This window comes from Lipophrys pholis (genome assembly GCF_963383615.2).
Source record: "Lipophrys pholis genome assembly, chromosome: 2".
NCBI classification, from domain to species: domain Eukaryota; kingdom Metazoa; phylum Chordata; class Actinopteri; order Blenniiformes; family Blenniidae; genus Lipophrys; species Lipophrys pholis.
The window spans coordinates 35,930,053-35,947,675 of NC_137636.1; the positions used below are offsets into that span (position 1 = coordinate 35,930,053).

Sequence of the window (17,623 nt, forward strand, 5' to 3'; positions counted from 1 at the left end):
TTCAAACCATTTAGTTTAAATCATCGGATCTTTGGTGGCATTTCCGTGGCAAGTCAAATAACACGTTCAATTCATTTTTTTTTTTATTGACTGGTATTTTTGGAAAAAATGCCCCTCGGGTTAGCAGATTGTAATTAGCGAGATTAACTAATTACAACTAGTTAGCTACGTTTATGTATGCTTTAGGCAGAATGCATCATTTTTTAGGTATCTGTGGTGAGAGAGGGATTTAACACTGAAGTGAGTGTTATTTGCAATCATTACTGTCATGTTGAGAGAAAAAGAAAACAAATGAAAGCGAAATAAGCTTCCGACACCCAGCCCTAAATATGCAAAAGAAACCAAAGTATCACATCATGCAACTTCATGCAAAATCTAAACATTTATAGAAAAAAACATAAAGCTATAGTGTTAGTAAAAGCAGCTCTTTATGGTAGATTACGGCAGTAATGTTTGACTTTTATGTCCTCAAAAGCATGTAATTTTAGAAAAATGTCACAAATAGTCTTGAGAACGATCTACTCTGATAACCTTTCTTATATCAGTCTGTCTGTAGTGACATAACTGAGCAGAATTAATTGTAAAACAACTGTCACAAAAAGCTGAATTTTATTACCAAGTATAAATAAACAACACATTTGAAATGTATTAAATCTTACTGACATAAAAGGATGTATTTAGGTGGGTATTTTAAGATAAAAAAAACTAAACAAAAAACAAGGTTTCCATGACAACACACAGAAGTGGAGATACGGCATAAAGGCTGCCCACACTCATAAGGACAGCATGAATGCAGATAACAGTTACGGTGCTGATATGCTCCACCACAGGAGGGAAACAAAGGTAGATAACACCGTGCGTCGTCTCCCTTTGGGCTTTCAAAACAGATACCGGACAAATACGTACCTGTCGTCTTATTGGTGTATTGGGGCTTCTGGTAATACCCATAATGCCTTTCAAGGTCTCAAGTATTGAATCAAATCCCGAAGACGCCTTTCTCCTTCACAACTTTCTTCAATGCCGCACTCTTGGAACCATATTAACTCGTGTCACTTCGAACGGCGCGGTCACTTTGTGGCCATTTTATCATTCATACCAATATGGGATTAATCAAGAGTTAATATATTGTTATATCACTCTGTATTGAAGTTATTTGATGAAAGCAAAATTTAATTCTTGTGTTCTTTTGTTTTTTGACATTAACAATAGTTGACTATTATTCACAGAAATACATCATTACTGTCACGCTGCCGACTATACTATATCTTACTTGCATAAGCATGCCACCCATCCATCCATCCATCCATCCACCCATCCATCCATCCATCCATCCATCCATCCATCCAGCCACCCTGGGGTTGCGAGGTATGCTGAGCAAGGTTGAAGCTTGCACTTTTGATCACCAAAATTAAAACAGGTAATTGAAAGCATAACACACCTTTTATTTTATGTCTCATTCAATCTGAAACTTGTTTTTTTCTCGCCTATTTATAATTTTCAAGCTTTACTTTTATTATTTCATGAGTCTCTATTTCATGAGTTCCCTGGCGATATCAGCGGTTGCTGTTAATCAAATTAAAATCCGACAACGTCATTCAGTACAATGAATGATGCAGAAGTACTGACACCTTTTTTTTATCAAATTAACTCTAGTAGTTTTTAGTATGAACCACAACAATATATGTACTGTGACTATATGTCTCCCTATCTAATTTGACTTTTTTCGCTCCCTGTACCTGTGACCCATTCACAGGTAATGTCTTTACTCCGAGCCGTGAGGGCGAGAGGCCAGGGACACAGTCTGGAGCAGGAAGGTGACACATCACATCAGTGCTCACCAGAGACCCAGCGCGCCATCTGACAGTCTCTCCAAAATTAGCTGCACAAGCTCAGAAACAACTGCAAAATTTATGGGGTTGTTGTGATCCCAAGCTGCCGCAGCCTTAAAATAAAGCCCACTTTGACCCCTTCTCAGAATAATTTGCCCACAAATTGGTCATTTACTGGCGTTTATATCCAGGAGCGGAGATAGCTGTAATTACTTGAAACAAAAGCTTACAAACAGTATAATGATGTCTCGGGGTCTCTGGGGGCTAATAAGGAGTCCAGGAATCCCTCTGTGGTTCTTTGTAAGCAATTATATGCACAGAACACTCATTTTCCTCTTAAAATAGAGTCTTTAAAGATAAATGGCTGCTCAGTAAAGAAGGCTCACCTCTGTTTTATACTGAAAGGGAATAATGACTTCAATTATAATACATGCAGTGATGATGCTCTAATTCAGATCAGGCCTTTGTGTTGCCATATTCATAAGTTATTCTAATAACCTGGCTATCTCACCATTAGGGCGAAGGAGAAAAAAAAAAAGAGGCAGATTGAACAGATTGCAGGAGGGTGGGAAAACTAATAAGGCCTGATGGCTAATTGAATAACACACCAAGTAGACCACCGCACACAATCACAGCACGTTTCTCTACTGAAAAGAGAAAGCGCTGCCTGGTGATCTGATTGCAGAGTAGAGGCTAAATGCCCGAGAGAGGGCCGCACAATGTAAGACGTGTTACCTTGCATTCCCTGCAGCTCCTGGATAAAAAGCGCTGGCCTTCAGAAAACGTCTGTCCCATGTAGGTACATTTAGCTGCAGGCAAGACAACAGAACATTACTTTTTTTTCTAAGGCTGTACAGTGTGTATAAGACAAAAAAGATGTTTTCAACAACAGTGAGAAATACTGTGCAGGGGGAAAAAAAAGTTTCAAGCTTGAATTTCTGCATAGTTAATTCTGTAAGAAACAAAGTTGTTCCTGGCTAGTGTGCACAAAAGGAGAGGAAATGTAACAGCACATTAAGAATACAACAGAGGAAAGCCCTTCTGCATATTCCTCTGGTGATCAAGCATAAATAGAAAGTGAAGCATATGATATGAAGTCCTGCTTTCCTCCTCTCCAGGGTGCAGGACCGCGCACTGCTCAGTCACAACTCTGGAGTGCTGCTCCCCTTGTTCATCTGTGCCAGGGCTCTGATGTTCATAGGGGAGGAAGAGGAGGGAGAGGGAGTGAGCTGAGGGATGGTGGGAGGCGGTGAGGAGCTGGAATTATTTAAAAGAGGCCTATACTTCGGGGATTGTGTGTTCTTGCAGTGCAGTAAGGGAGTCGCGGATGTCCAAGGGGCCGTGAGCAGTTACCAAACCCTGGTGTGTTTCATATTTTAAATAGTGCTCGCATTTCAGCTTCCATGGAAATCACACGACTGTGATCTCTGCTCTTACAGAGTCTAATACGGCTTCATTTTGAAAGAAAACAAAGGACAAACAACCCTGTTGTTTCTCGGTAGCTTTTAGTGTCTTCTTCCAGGGAGTCCTTTAAAAACGGAAAGGTTATTGAATAAATAAGTAAACATACGCTCATATATGGTCAGGATGCAATTTGTTGGAATTTAATTAAAACTTGCACCTGAAACCTGTATAATGGCTCTGTGTAATGTTTTTGTCTGGAACGAATTATTACCTTTATTCTCTTGATTTTTTTAATGAAACATCAAGTTGTAAAGAGGTTATAAAGCACTGTGCTCCAATTGTTAAACCCAGCTACTTACATTCATTTGTTATTGCTGTCATTTCACCCCCTTTCATTTTTATTCTAATCATCTCATCATCACTGTCACAATCAAAAATATTCACAGTTCTGCTTTTATTAAAAATGGCACTCTCTACATCAGGGGTGTCAAACATAAGGCCTGTGGACCAAACTGGCTTGCAAGAGGCTCCAGTCCAGGATGCCAAACCACCAAACAAATGGTAAAAGGTTCAACATGGATTTTTCTTAAAAAATGACTTGCCATGCTGTCAGGGTGAGTTTGTAAAAACATGCATAATGCAACAGCTACAGAAGGTGTTTTTTGAACATTTCACTGTATTTTGCACCAACATGTTTATTTAAAATTTGCTTTATGTTGAGATCGAAGGAGTTTTTGGTAGTAATTGCTTGGGTTTGCAAAAAATATCAAAATGTACATCACAAATACATACTCTGCACTACAACAACAACAAAAAAACAAAAAAAGTTTAAATTCAAAGGTTATTATGGCACTATTTTACAGGTCCAGCCCACTCAAGAAGAAATTGGGCCGTAATTGTTCCCTACACTACAATGTGTTTCACCCCCCGGGTATGCACAGTATTACACACATAACCTTACAGAACACAAAGTGGCATTGCTCGTGCTTCTGAATAAAAATATTGATGTGTCAACGAGAAAGGACAAAAAAAATGGGCTACAACAGTTCACACACAGAAGACTAAAAACAGCAATTTACAAACCAACAGGTTGAAAAGTGAACATGAATCCAATCACTTTCACATTTCCCACTGTTACATGGTGCTTTTAAAAAAAAGGGATGACTTACTACAATAAAAGCAGACAAAAAAAAGACTGTATACTGTTGCTTGCTTTTGTGTTGGGCACCACAACAAGTCATTGAAACGTCTGATGTCCTTTCTACTGCAACAAACTGAGGTCCTTTCAATAAAACATGATTTTTACCTGATTTACCACCAAGGGGGACCCAGTCATAGCAGATATAAAAATACAAGCCTTCCTAATTCCCATTTGAACAATTTTCCTAAAATAACGGCACGATATATTAATAGAAGGCAGTTAGAATAACCTGGGGGAAATATCCAAAAACATTTCTGTGCACTCGTTTTTAATAATCTAATGGGTTAGTACTGCAAGTAAATTGAGCCATGCACTGCAAGTATTTTCAACCCAGAAATCATTTCTTTGAAAAAAACCTTCGAACACGGCACCACCATCCAACTCTTGACCGCAGAGAGTGAAAACATCTGCACATAAAGGATGAGTGACAACATAAAGCACTGAGGAAAGAGGGGGAGCATGTGGTGTAAAAAAAGGTTGTGAATATCAGTTTCATGCAGACTGAACGTTTACAGCTGCTACTTACGTCTGCACATCTTGCAACAGGTCCCTTCGATGTGCACCGGCAGCAAGTCTTCAGAGCAGTTAGCTGGAGGACAGAAAATCCTGCGACACTCCACCACACCGTTCTGTGAGAAAATGCACATTTCTTTATTTATTAAAAAACATAAACATATAAACATTTAGCAAAAATCCATCCAAAGTTCAGTGTGCAGACAGCTTTTGCAAAATAAATGATTCTTTCACATCCATCTGTATATGAATTTAGATTAATTTGAGCTCTCAAGTATCAACACTTGGCAGACCAACGCTAAACCAGTCGTACCCTCAGAACTACCGTCTAAAACTGAAAGCTATCATATTCACAAATAAAAGACAATTCATGATATCATCCAATCAGAGAACAGGGTCATCATGGAGCTCATACTGAAGCCCAGCAGCGTTTCGATAGCAGGTCGTTATTCATGCCCTGAAGGACAGGCTTCGCTTTTTTTTTTTTTTTTGAGGTGGATATCTCTCTCTGCGAGCGCCTCTTCATTTCATGAGTCATCGGAAGCGATTCCCCTGGGACGCCGCGGTTATCAGTTAATGGCATGTCCACAGGAGGAAATCAGACTGACTAAACTCCACCATGTGCTTCATGTGCAACGATGCAGCAAGTCTAATTCCCCAGGGCCCAGGATGGCCTGATTCAACACATTTCAAAGTTGGGCTCCTGCATATGAGTGCAGGCAAGGCTCCTTTGTTAGTGGGGCAGTGACTTGAAGGTGGGCAGGAGGCAGAGAAGGATGATGCACAGGCTGGATAAGAGGGAGGTCTGATGGGAAGGCAAGTTAAAGAAGTTAAGTGTGGGAGAAATTGGGGACATTTAGTGATTTCCATCATTACAGAAAAAAGACCTGTTTTCAGAACTTAGATTCATTATGCATCACCAGAGTGTCATTATAAGTCTTCCAGATACTATTGTTTAATAAATGTTGTCACTGGACTCTACTACTACTATTACAAATAATTAAAAAAAAAAAAAAAACCATTGACTATCTAACTCAAAGAATTTTGCAGTTTTTCTCAACCCTGATTCCAGATCGAAGACAACAAAGAACTTTCTCGATATAGACACAGACCTAATAAAACTATTGCTTTCATTTTGAAGGCCCTGGCTTTTATACACCGATTTATGTCACTGCCAACAATTTGCTTTTAATGTTCAGGGATCAGAGGACCTGGGATTCAAGCATCTAAATGGAGGGATTTAAAACAACCATGTTTTGGGTCATTGTCAAGGTCTTCCATTCATCTATCCAGGGAAGTGGTGGCGGAGAGCTTAGCGAACACCCTGAACAGCTTGCCAGTCACAAGGCAAACAAAGACACACTCTTACATTCACAATTATGGGTAATTTATAGTCAAGAATTGACCCCGAACACATGGATTGTAGGAGGAAACTGAAGACAATCTGCTCCCAGACAGATAAAACAAACTGGAAGCCAAAAGAGACACAACTTGTACTGGATATGTCGGTGCTGTGAAGCAAGAGAACGAACTACTACACCCCCACGAAGCTCCATTAAAACCCAAATCAGTTTGTTATGGAGCATTGCATTACTGTGAAACCTTCGTTTTTCTTGGTAGTTTACAAATCATGTCTTGCAAAGTGACCTAATTCACAACAGTGAACTTTTAATTTCCTCTCTCACCTCATTCCATGGCTTCTCTTTCCTTTTAACTGTTAAGGTAAATGCACTAAATAGAACCAGAACAGTTTGGACTGAGACTTTTGATTCTGTATTTTAAAGTCAAACGATGTTGGAGCTTCGCATTACATCCAGTGCAACACAGTGCCAAGCATCTTTGCCATGAACTGATGACATATGTAGCTGTCAATCTCCCACTCCATGAACAAAATCTGCTTGAGCCCATCTGTCAGTCTCCAAAGTGAGAAAAGTTGTGCTTGTTTATGCACTTAGCACTCCTTTATTGACTTCACTTCCAACTTCTAAATCATCCCTGGTAGGATGGCGGGATCCAGCAGGATCTAACAGCAGGTGGTGGTGTGTATTTTTCTTCACTTCAGACAGGTGAGCTGTGACACAGTCACGGCGTATTTATGCAGCTGTCCATCGTCCTGAGATGCATCATAGCTGTTGCTTTCACTTTGTGTGTAGGTCGATCTCTTCCCTGCGCACAAAACCTCTTGCAGCCTCACACGTCGACCCTTAAAATAGCAGAGCACAAAGGTGCAGGTGCATCGGGCTCCTAAATGGAGTTAATATTTTATCATAATATTTGAACCATGTGTCATACTTTGCATGCACATACATCCAGTTATCTTCTGGTCCTCCGTTACTCAACTCCGGGTCGAGGTGTGCTGGAGCTTGCCATTGAAAGGAGGGGCATGTTAAACCTCACAGGGCAAACACAGATAATCAGGAACATTCACCCCTACAGGCAAATATCATGAATTATTATGAATGTTTCGGGAATGTGGGATTACCCGGAGAAAGCATATGGAATACACAGCGAGAAAAATGCAAAGTCCACCAGAACAGAGTTATCCTCGTTGTGACGCAAGAGGGTTAACTAGTTCACCTCTGACCCACCAATGACTGATTGGCAACAGAGTGACTGACATAGAATTAAACCAATCAGCGTCATTTCATGTCGAGACTGGGGGTGTTTAAATCGCCCCTGGCTCTGTGATTGGCATGAAGACAACAAGCGGTGATTCTCTGATTATTAACTCTGTCACAGCTCTTCTAATTCGCCCTTTGAAAGGAGAAATGTGGCTGAAAAGCTGCAGGTCAGGTTCAACTTCGTCCATCATAGTTATTTTTTAAATGCGCACAAAAACAAATGTGTTGAGAATTTTGCAAATGTGTTCAGGTTTGTTAATATTTCTAAATGTTTAGATATGATCATAGTCACTAATGACTAAGACCTTAAAAAGCACAGTTTATTTTGCAATTCTTTTTGAGATTCATTTTAAAATGCTTTGACAGATGAATTGATGTGTTGTTTGAAAATATACCTGATATACCATTTGTTTTTACTAAACTCAGACTAACTGTCATTTCAAGTAAACCAGTCCCAAAACGCATTCATTTTCTAAAAGGGACTAATGAAGCTTCTGCTTGTATTTGTTTACAAGTATTTTGATAAGAGAGTCTTAATAAGTGCTCTCTAATCACTAGCCGTTTAAAAGCACACTCATTTTCATCACTGGGCGCCTCAATCTAAAAAAGGCACAATTGTTGTAATGTGGTTTATAAACGCAACACACTGTAATTTAATTAAGTTAACATGGGCTGAAATTGAATAATAATGAAGAACCAATCTAAGAAATGTATCACCAGCTGCCACTGCCTTAAGCCAATAGTTTGCATTAAGCCAATTTTCCCAGAAGATCATTTTACTTCCAAAAATGGCTGTAGACTCGGACCGAACTCCCATTCTGATGGTCGAAGGCCAAAATATTACAGTAAAGGCAATCAATGGCAGGAACACTCACTCTTGCGGCCATACCTTCAAAACTAAAGCATTGGGCAGTTTTCTAGGTTTGCTGAAGATTGAAGAAAGTTGTTATTTGGTGGAGGCTTATTCAATTTGCGAAGTTAGCAGAAAAACCCCTCTGGTACGCTCACCTTGCACACACAGTTTCTACAGTTCTCCGGCTCGGCCCACAGCTCTTTGTCGCGGTACACCAGGCCGTTGGCGCTGCAGGTCCTCTCGCAGTGACAGCCTTCCAGCTGGGTCAGTCTGGACTCGGCGTAGTTCAGCTGTACACAGAAAACATATCAGAAGTCAGAGTATGTATGCAGGTTCCCCCCCCACCTCGCCCTCTGGCATGCCCTGCTCTCGGTTTTCACAGAGAGCTGCTCTGCTGGGAGTCACTCATTAGAAGGCACACACAGAATAATAAAGGATCGTCATTCAGCTCATGCTGCAGACCTCAGGCTATAGTCTACTGAGAAATGACAGACAGGACTGACAGCGCCGATGTTGCCTCACCCGTCAGTGCCGTAGCTGGGGCGAAAGGGGGGCTTCAGACCCCCCGCCCCCGAGCAAATTAAGTCAAGTTTGTTTAAGTGTCTTTTTTTAAGGAAAAGTGTCCTCTAAGCCCTTGCTCTGCACCCCCCCCCCCCCCCCCCCCCCCCCTTGCTCAATCAGAACCCCTCTCCCTCTTCCTCTCTACTGTGTGGAAGTTGCAGCAATGATCCAATGATCCTTATCCAAGATCTTGCAGGCATGTTGAGGTGTAAAGATGACATGTGCCCAGCCCACCCTTGCCCAATCAGAACCCCCCCTCTGCTGTGACTACCTGACTAGACCTGAACCCTATCCTACAATAAGGTAACACAAAGCGTACCCAGACCGAACTCTGGTGCATGGTCCCACTAAAAGAGAGTACTGTTGTAATATAAGCAGTGTTGTGAACGCCGTGTAACGACGCAGTTATATGACATCATTATGCAACAGTGATCTCAGGACCAACGCGGAAGGTGCGACCGCAACTCAGGCGGCCGTAAGAATAAAGCTGTGAACCTCCTTTCTCTGTGACACAGCTTGCAGAACTTTCTCCTCCTCACCTGTTATGTAGAGGGCCGTGTTGGGGCTGAAGATTCCATTGAACTCTTCCAAGAAGTTTCTCCCCCGAAGGAAAAACACCAGCAACAATGGATAGGCCATAAAACAGCAGGGGAGCGAGCCAGACCCCGGAAGTGGCCAATGAGGATGTTCGAATCCGACCCGAACACCACAGCGGTCCGAAATTCTAGCCTGGGTGAAACTTCTCCTACCAAATCTCTCTGCTTTTCAATCTGACCATCGAGGGAGAGACATGTCTCGCCCTCCTCAGGATGGTATTAGAGAGCACCAAGCAGAAACAAAGAGACAGAACCAACACCAGCCCGCTGGACGAGAAGGACCCAGTTCGGACTACATCTTCTGATTCCTCTATTATTGCCTTTTTGGGGGATTCTGGAGACCAGAGCCATCGTCTCCTCTTCTCCAAAATCATCCTCTCAGCTGTCCACTCCTGCAGCTGAAGCCAGGCCTCTGAATTCAGACCCGGTAACAACCAGTTACCGCTGCCACACAGAACCAGCACCAAAGAACTATGGTGAGAAAGCTTTTGTCTGGTCAGAGAATAGTTAGAATGATGTTCTGTTGAAAATGCAGTGTGTCATATGTTTGTGTACGCGTGTTCACACGCACCAACCAAGTCCAGGACTCTGGTTTTCCACCTCAGAACCAGAGGTCCAAGTGAGCTCCAGGCCCACTGGGAGCTCTGTGTGGAGGAGCCAGGGTTCAGAACCAAGCGTCGTCAGAATTCTCTGTCTTTCTCTTGTATTCATCCTCTCTCATTCTCCCCCCTTCTTCACTAACCCAGATCTCCTCGCAGCCCTGCTCTCCTCTTATCTAATCAAGATAAGGTCACACACACAACTGCATGTTATCTGCTGCAGAGCAGATCTGCCTTGATCACAAGAGTTCTAACTTCAGGTCCCGACCTCCACTTAGGACACCGGTGCTCAGAACCGGGCCAACGGAACCGCCCGTTCGTTACGCCCTCGGTAGACTGCCTCGCTCCGAGACGTCTTGTTTATCTGGCCGCTGAGCAACCGCCGTGTCCCCAGAAAGAGCGAGTCAAACGCCTCTAGTGGTCGCGTGGGTCATCACAATCCCTCTTGACATCCACCTGGTGGACACATCAAGTCATTGCGCTCTCCCTCTGCGCGCCGCCGCATGCCCCTTGTGGTCGTTACAGTCACCGCATTGACCAGCCGACGTCTGCCTCCACCTGGTGGACGTTCGAGGTCATTACACCCACTCACTCCAGACCACACACACACACACACAGACACACAGACACACACACACTCTTTGTATATAGTGTTTGCTGTTTAATAGATTAGATCTCCGTGTTAGATGTCGTTTGCTATTTGAATGTGTTGATTTATGAGATGATTTCCGAATTATTTATGAATTAATACATTTTTATGAATAAACGCCTGTTAGCTGAATTAAACGCTTTTTGGTGATTATTGTGTATTTATTGTTGACAATTCACTGATTTGTAACAGGCTCGGATCTCACACCTTCCATTCTATTTAATATTGTTATATTTTATGCAGAAATATTAACTAACTTAAATAAACTTTTTACAAACGAGACTGATATTTTGGTATTAGCTATTTCCAGTTTATCTGGTGGTGCCCCGATTTATTATTAATACATAAATAACAAATTTATGCGAATTAATAAAACATTTTTTATTAATAAATTATTTTTGATAATTTATTCATTTTCCCCCCTTTATTAAGTAATTACTCAATTAGGAGTTAATGAGTAAATGATCATTTAATTCCATTAATAATTAAAATTTTTCATAAATTACTTCCAGTGATTTATTACTTTCAGTAATCTATTACTTACAGTAATTTAATGCTAATAACCAACCATAAATCCCAACAGCCGTCTGCACCTCGTTGGAACACTAAGGGTCAGTGTCGCGCGCAGACATTTCAATACACTAGTTAACAAAACCACCAGGTACCTTCAATCTGATTACTGGTTTGGAAATAGTAACGCCTTAGATTACTCGTTACTGAAAAAAGTGGTCATTTGAGAGAACAAACTTACTAATTAACACGTTACCGGCATCACAGGTGGGGACGCATGAAAAGCTGCCCCGTCCAGGCACATACTGAACAGTGGAACCGTGGCTAAAGAGATGAGGTGTGAGGTGGGGCTGGGGCTCAAGTGTAAAGAGGCTAAGGCCTTGTTAACATGACAATGATAACGAGTGTATCCGCAAAACCTTTTTCACTTTTGGCAGGTCTGTTTACACAACATCAGTGCTCAGATCCACTGCAACCGTGACTTTTTCAAGCCAGCTTTCCAAATTGGAACTTTTAGCTGTGGTCTAACCGCTGAACGGGACGGGACGGGGCGGGACGGATTTTCATGCGTCCCCACTGATATTAGTTGTGGATGGTATTGAAAGAACTGTACACAACGGTTACAATTATTTGTAACCCCTCTGTTGGAGTACCTAGCACAGGGGCGTCCAACCTCGGTCCTTGAGAGCCCCTGTCCTGCATGTTTTAGTTCTGTCCCCACTTCAGCATACCTGAATCTAATGATGATGTCATCACCAAGGTTTTGAAAAAGCTCAATCACGAGCCCCTGATTGCAATCCAGTGTGTTGCAACTGGGAGAGAGCTAAAGCATGCAGGACAGGGGCTCTCGAGGACCGAGGTTGGGCACCCCTGACCTAGCACATCGGTACGGTTCTATAAGGAGGAGCTACAACACATCCATCTGCTGGAGGTCAGTGGTGATGGTCATGCTGGACAAGCAGTAATATCTCTTCATCTGTCATAACCTCTCCCATTGTTGTTTACATATGCTACTTTGTGCTCACTGGTTGTTTAGTTAACTGGTTTATTGAAATGTTGGCGATACACTGCCCCCTGGTGTGCCGATGAGGTGCAGACACTCCTCTTCATAACACTCCTTTGTGCAGGGTCCGCTGTAGCCCCACTGCGGTTGAGCGCACGCAGCCCAAAGTTTATGACCGCACGACCTGCGCGCGCCAACACAGCTCTCGGACCACACATGTGCCAGTCTCTACACATTGCGCCACATGCGTAGTCAGAGCACACAACAATGGATAGCAACTTTGAAGAGCGTCTGTGCGAGGAGGTCCGCTGTTATCCGCATACTGTATATTTAATCCTAAACTGAGGGATTATAAAGACAGCCAGATGGCTGTAAATTCTTGGAGAGAGATATCTTCCACTCTGGGCAGAGAGGAGCAGGTATGTCGCCAGAAATGAAAGTACCTCCAAGACAGGTACGTTAAAGCCAAGAGGAAGATGAAAGGGAGGAGCGGTGATGCTGGCGGTCAAATTGTCGTCCCACCAATAATCCAGGGGCTGCAGTGGTTGTCTGTCTGCCGATGCTTGACAAATCCAGAGTCCAACTTTCCTGGAGAAGTAATGTGAACTAGAAATCCTAAAACTATGAAAAACAAGAGGTCAGTCCTGGCAAGGCTGTTGTGTGTTCACGTGATGGTATGTGTTTTGTAGACATGCAAAGAACTATATTTCCATTGCTAGTATTGTAAATTCTGACGACAGATAGATAGATAGATAGATAGATAGATAGATAGATAGATAGATAGATAGATAGATAGATAGATAGATAGATAGATAGATAGATAGATAGACAGACAGACAGACAGACAGATAGATAGATAGACAGACAGATAGAATGAAATCAAATTATATGTTACTACTATGTGTTTCAGTGTGTAGCTAAGTATTAGGCCTGGTGAGGCTTGTAGTTTCAGTCTATTCTGTGTGTGGCTGGCGTGTGTTCAGGTGATGGCATATAAACTGTACATGTGCAAAGAAGTGCATGTGCTTTGCCAATATTATCAATTATGTCTAATTTATGTACATGTAAAATTATAGAAAAAACACAAAGGACCAAACACAAAGGACCAAAACACAGCTAACCAGCATGGGGAAGAACATTTCTCGAACATGATCGGGGAGATGCTTTTGAAGCTCCCTGAACCGCAGAGGATGGCTGTGAAATTTGAGGTTCATCGGATCGTTTTGGAGAGAACAGAGGAGTACCTGTAATATAGTGTTTAATATAATTTATAGTTCATGTGTGTTTTATAGTGTATAGTGTTATACATGTTCTTATAGTTCTATTTCATCTGTTTAATCAGATAATCAGAAAAAACCTTATTTATCCCTGGGGGGCAATTTAAGTGGGCAAAGAGCGGTACATAAAAGGCAGGAGAGAGAATAAATAAATAATTTAGTTAAATAAAATAAGAAGGCTAGTTACTTAACAGCAAGCAGATTGTAATATTGCACAGGTCAAGAGGTTAATTGCACGCAAACAATATTGCACTAAAAAAAATTGCACTAAGAAAATTCCATATTATTGTAACCCCTTTGAGTTCAGGAGGAGAACAGCATTGGGGACAAAAGTTGCTCTCCTACTCTGGGTCTTGCAGGCCGGACAGCGGAGCCTGTGACCTGATGGGAGCAGCTCAAATGCAGAGGACAGCGCATGTGTAGGGTCACTGAGGATGTGACGTGACCGGCCGCATGTCTTCTGCTGTTCGTGCACACAGCGCTCAGGTGGCGAGCAGGAAGTCCAATAATATTTGAACACACCTATACAATGTTGTGCAGGTGGTTCCTGTCCTGTAGGGTGATGGAGTGGTACCAGCAGCACACGGAGAAAGACAAGATGCTTTCGATGAATGTGTAGTAGAATGTCAGTAAGATGTTCTTGCTGACAAAAAAAGAGTTCAGTTTTCTGAGTAGGTACATCCTTTGGTGGCACCTTCTCAGGATCCCTTCAGAGTTGGAGGAGAACCTCAGTTGGTTGTCAAAGATGGTACCCAGGTATCTGTATTCCTCAACAGTCTCAACCGGTGAACTATGGATCATGGTGGTCACAGCCGCTGCCAGGTGCCTGCGGCTGCTGGAGAAGGTCACCATCATCTCCTTGGTTTTGCTGACATTCAGCTCCGGATGGGAAGAGTCACACCGCTCTACAAACTGCTGCAGAGTGGGTCCGTGATGCAGGGAGGAGCCGGATAGGAGGGACAGGAGAACTATGTCGTCAGCAAACTTCACCAGGTGACCATTGGGTTGTGTGGATCTGCACTCGTTAGTGTACAATATGAAGAGCAGAAGAGAAAGCACTCAGCCCTGAGGGGAGCCTGTGGAGGGAGTGAGGACGTTAGAGAGGTTATCGTTAATCCGGACTTGTCCGGATTCGTGACAAAGTCCAAAATCCATAGTATTAGCTGACTGCACATGTTGAAGTTCTGGAGTCTCTCTGCAAGGATGTGGGGTTGCAGAGTGTTAAAGGCGGAAGAGAAGTCTGCAAACAGGAGTCCGGCAGATGTGTGGGGAAGCTCCAAGTGTTTATGGATGGTATCGATGATCATCAACACCTCTGTGTCTTCGATAAGCAAATTGGAGCGGGCCGAGCTGTGAGTCGGTCAGGGTGAGGATGTGTTGTTTGACGAGCCTCTCCATGGCTTTAATCACCTGGGAGGAGAGCGCCACCAGGCGGAGGTCATTCAGGGTCATGGGGTGGCTCTTCTTAGGAATTGGGGTCATGGTGGAGTGTTTCCAGCACTTGGGGACAATTCCAGTGCTGATGGAGGTCTGGAACATGTTCTGGAAAACACTCCCTAAGTGGTCAGCACAGTGTCTGAGGACACGACCACTGATGTGATCAGCTCCAGGTGTGCTGTTGGCCTTAGACCTCTTCAGGGCTCTTACAACGTCCATGGTGGGGAGGGTGATGGGGGGTCGCCAGGTGTGAGGTTCGATCTGATGTTCGCTACCTGGGTGGAGTTGTTGGTCTCGAATCTGGAGTAGAAGGAATTGAGGTCGTTGGGGACAGATGTTGGGGTGCTGCTAGGGATGTGAACACAGTTGCTGTTGGTGGTTGTGTTCACCGCAACCATTCTCCTGAGACCCTGCCATGCTGAGCGGAGGTTTCCCTGAGAAAACTTCTCCTCCACTTTGTTCTTCTAACTGAGCTTGGCAATCTTTATGGCCCTCTTGACCTCTTTGTTGACCCCCTTCTTCTCCAACTCTGTCCCTGAGAAGAAGACCCCTTTCTTCTTATTAAAGATGAACTTCAGTTCTTTGGTGACCCAGGGTTTATTATTTCGGAAAATGGTGACAGTCTTGGCGGGGATGACATTTTCCTCGCACAAGTTGATACATGAAGAGACCACCTCCACTTGTTCGTTGAGGTCATCAGAGCAGGATAGGAGAGTGCTCCAGTTGGTGGACTCAAAACATCCCTGGAGAGTGGCTATGCTCTCACTGGTCCACTGTCTCATGGTCTAGGTCACCTTCTTGATTTTCCTGATGACTGGGGTGTAAGCAGGGACAAGCAAGATGGTGAGGTGGTTAGCTGAGCCTATGGTTCGAAGGGTGACAGCTCTGTAGGCGTCAGAAACAGATCCGAAGCATGTGTCCAGTGTCTTCCCCAGGCGGGTGGAGCATGTGATGTACTGTACAACGCCTTTCAGGGATTTATTGGGATTACAGTGATTAAAATCTCCAAGAATGAATTTGGGGGATTCACGGATAATTGCTCAAGTTTGTCCAGGGAACTCCTGATGTGGTCTGTTGCTAAAGTGGGGTGGATGTTCACGAGGACAAAGAAGAGTCGGGGGGATTCTCTGGGAAGGTAAACGGGACGGAGAGACAAAGCCAGGAGCCCAATGTCCGGAGTACACAGCTTCTCTCTGATGTGGGCTGTGGAGCACCAGCAGGGGTTAATGTAGGAACACACCCCTCTGTGTTGTTTCCCAGTGACGTCACAGTCGCGGTCGAGCCTGATGCGGGAGCCGAATCCATCGATGTGCAGTGTGTAGTTGTCAACATCATGATTCAGCCAGGTCTCTGTAAACGCCAGGGTAGAAGCGTTCCTGTACTCGTGCAGATGGTTTACATTAGCCTGGAGCTCATCTGTTTTTTCCGAAGTGAGCGGACATTAGCGAGGATGACTGCCGGCAGCGTCCGTTGTTTACAAGTTTTGCACCGTAATCGCGCTCTAATACCTTCCTACTTTTTCTTGCCCCGCCTGGTCGCCTTGTGGTACCTTTGAGTGGACAAATGCGCATGTGTAGAACACCTGCTGCCGCGAGCCCAGAAGCACACAATCTTGTGCGCACCCGCGGCCTGCATACGGTCTGCAGACGTACAATGTGCAAAGCATGAATGGGCCTTAACATGAGAGGAGGATATTCAGCAGGAGCTGGACGCTGCTGTTTGCAATGAGAATGTTCTGCAAGCTGTGTCCCATCGAACGGAGGCTCACGGCTTTATTTGGATGTCCACGGTTTTTTCCTGCACTCGCCTTTGCGTAATGACGTTATATACCTGCGCTGTTACGAGGCGTTCACGACCCCACCTACATTGTAACTGTACTCTCTGTGGTGGGATGCGGAACAAAGCTGGGTCTGGGTGCGCTTTGCCTTACCATACTGTCCCGCTCCGCCACGTACTGCAGTGGAACCGAGGCTATTCTTTCCCACTCGCGCTCACCCCCTGAGAGACCGGCGGAGGCTACAGAGCACTGATACTGTTCACACTCACCTTCGCCACCCCAAATAGTTTGTTCTGCTCATGTATGAGTAACAAGCAGAGTGGCTTCCATAGTGGCCTAACTCCCAGTCTATATTCTAGTTTTATCCTCCATATTGGTAGTTTTATAGTTGAGATTAACCTCTAATAGCATCCAATCTGTCCATACGGATGTTGGGTTCTCTCGGTTTTGTTAAGGTTTATAGCGTATTGTTCTCTCTCTCTCCCTATTGCATGTCTGTGTGGTTTCATTACAAAAACGAGCAACAGCACGAACCCCCCCAAATGTGAAGGAAGCTTTGCGGTTACACTCGTTTTCGCTGTCGTGTAAATAAAGTTCTATGTGAGGTCATGCCCAGCCTCAAGTGGGAAGCTTTGTCTAGGTAGAAGGTGATGAAACAATTTCAAATTGTGAGCATTTATGCAAGAAACCAATACGTAATGTATATGACTTGTGAAAAACAGTGTGTACCTTTCATAAAGAAAGCTGTGTATAATGTGCACCTGGCGTGACACACACCGCATGTAAAATGCAC

General features: G+C 43.7%; 1 protein-coding gene across 1 annotated transcript in view; it reads right to left on the bottom strand.

The window, feature by feature from the left end:
* LOC308125541 (protein kinase C-binding protein NELL1-like) overlaps window positions 1–17,623 on the bottom strand; it is a 430,629-nt gene that overhangs the window by 256,553 nt on the left and 156,453 nt on the right. Inside the window, exons 8-10 of the mRNA XM_080489392.1 lie at window positions 8,577–8,711; window positions 4,961–5,063; window positions 2,565–2,638 (exon numbers count right to left, since the gene is read on the bottom strand). Of these exons, the coding sequence (XP_080345518.1) occupies window positions 2,565–2,638; window positions 4,961–5,063; window positions 8,577–8,711 (312 nt within the window). The remainder of the gene's footprint in view (window positions 1–2,564; window positions 2,639–4,960; window positions 5,064–8,576; window positions 8,712–17,623) is intronic.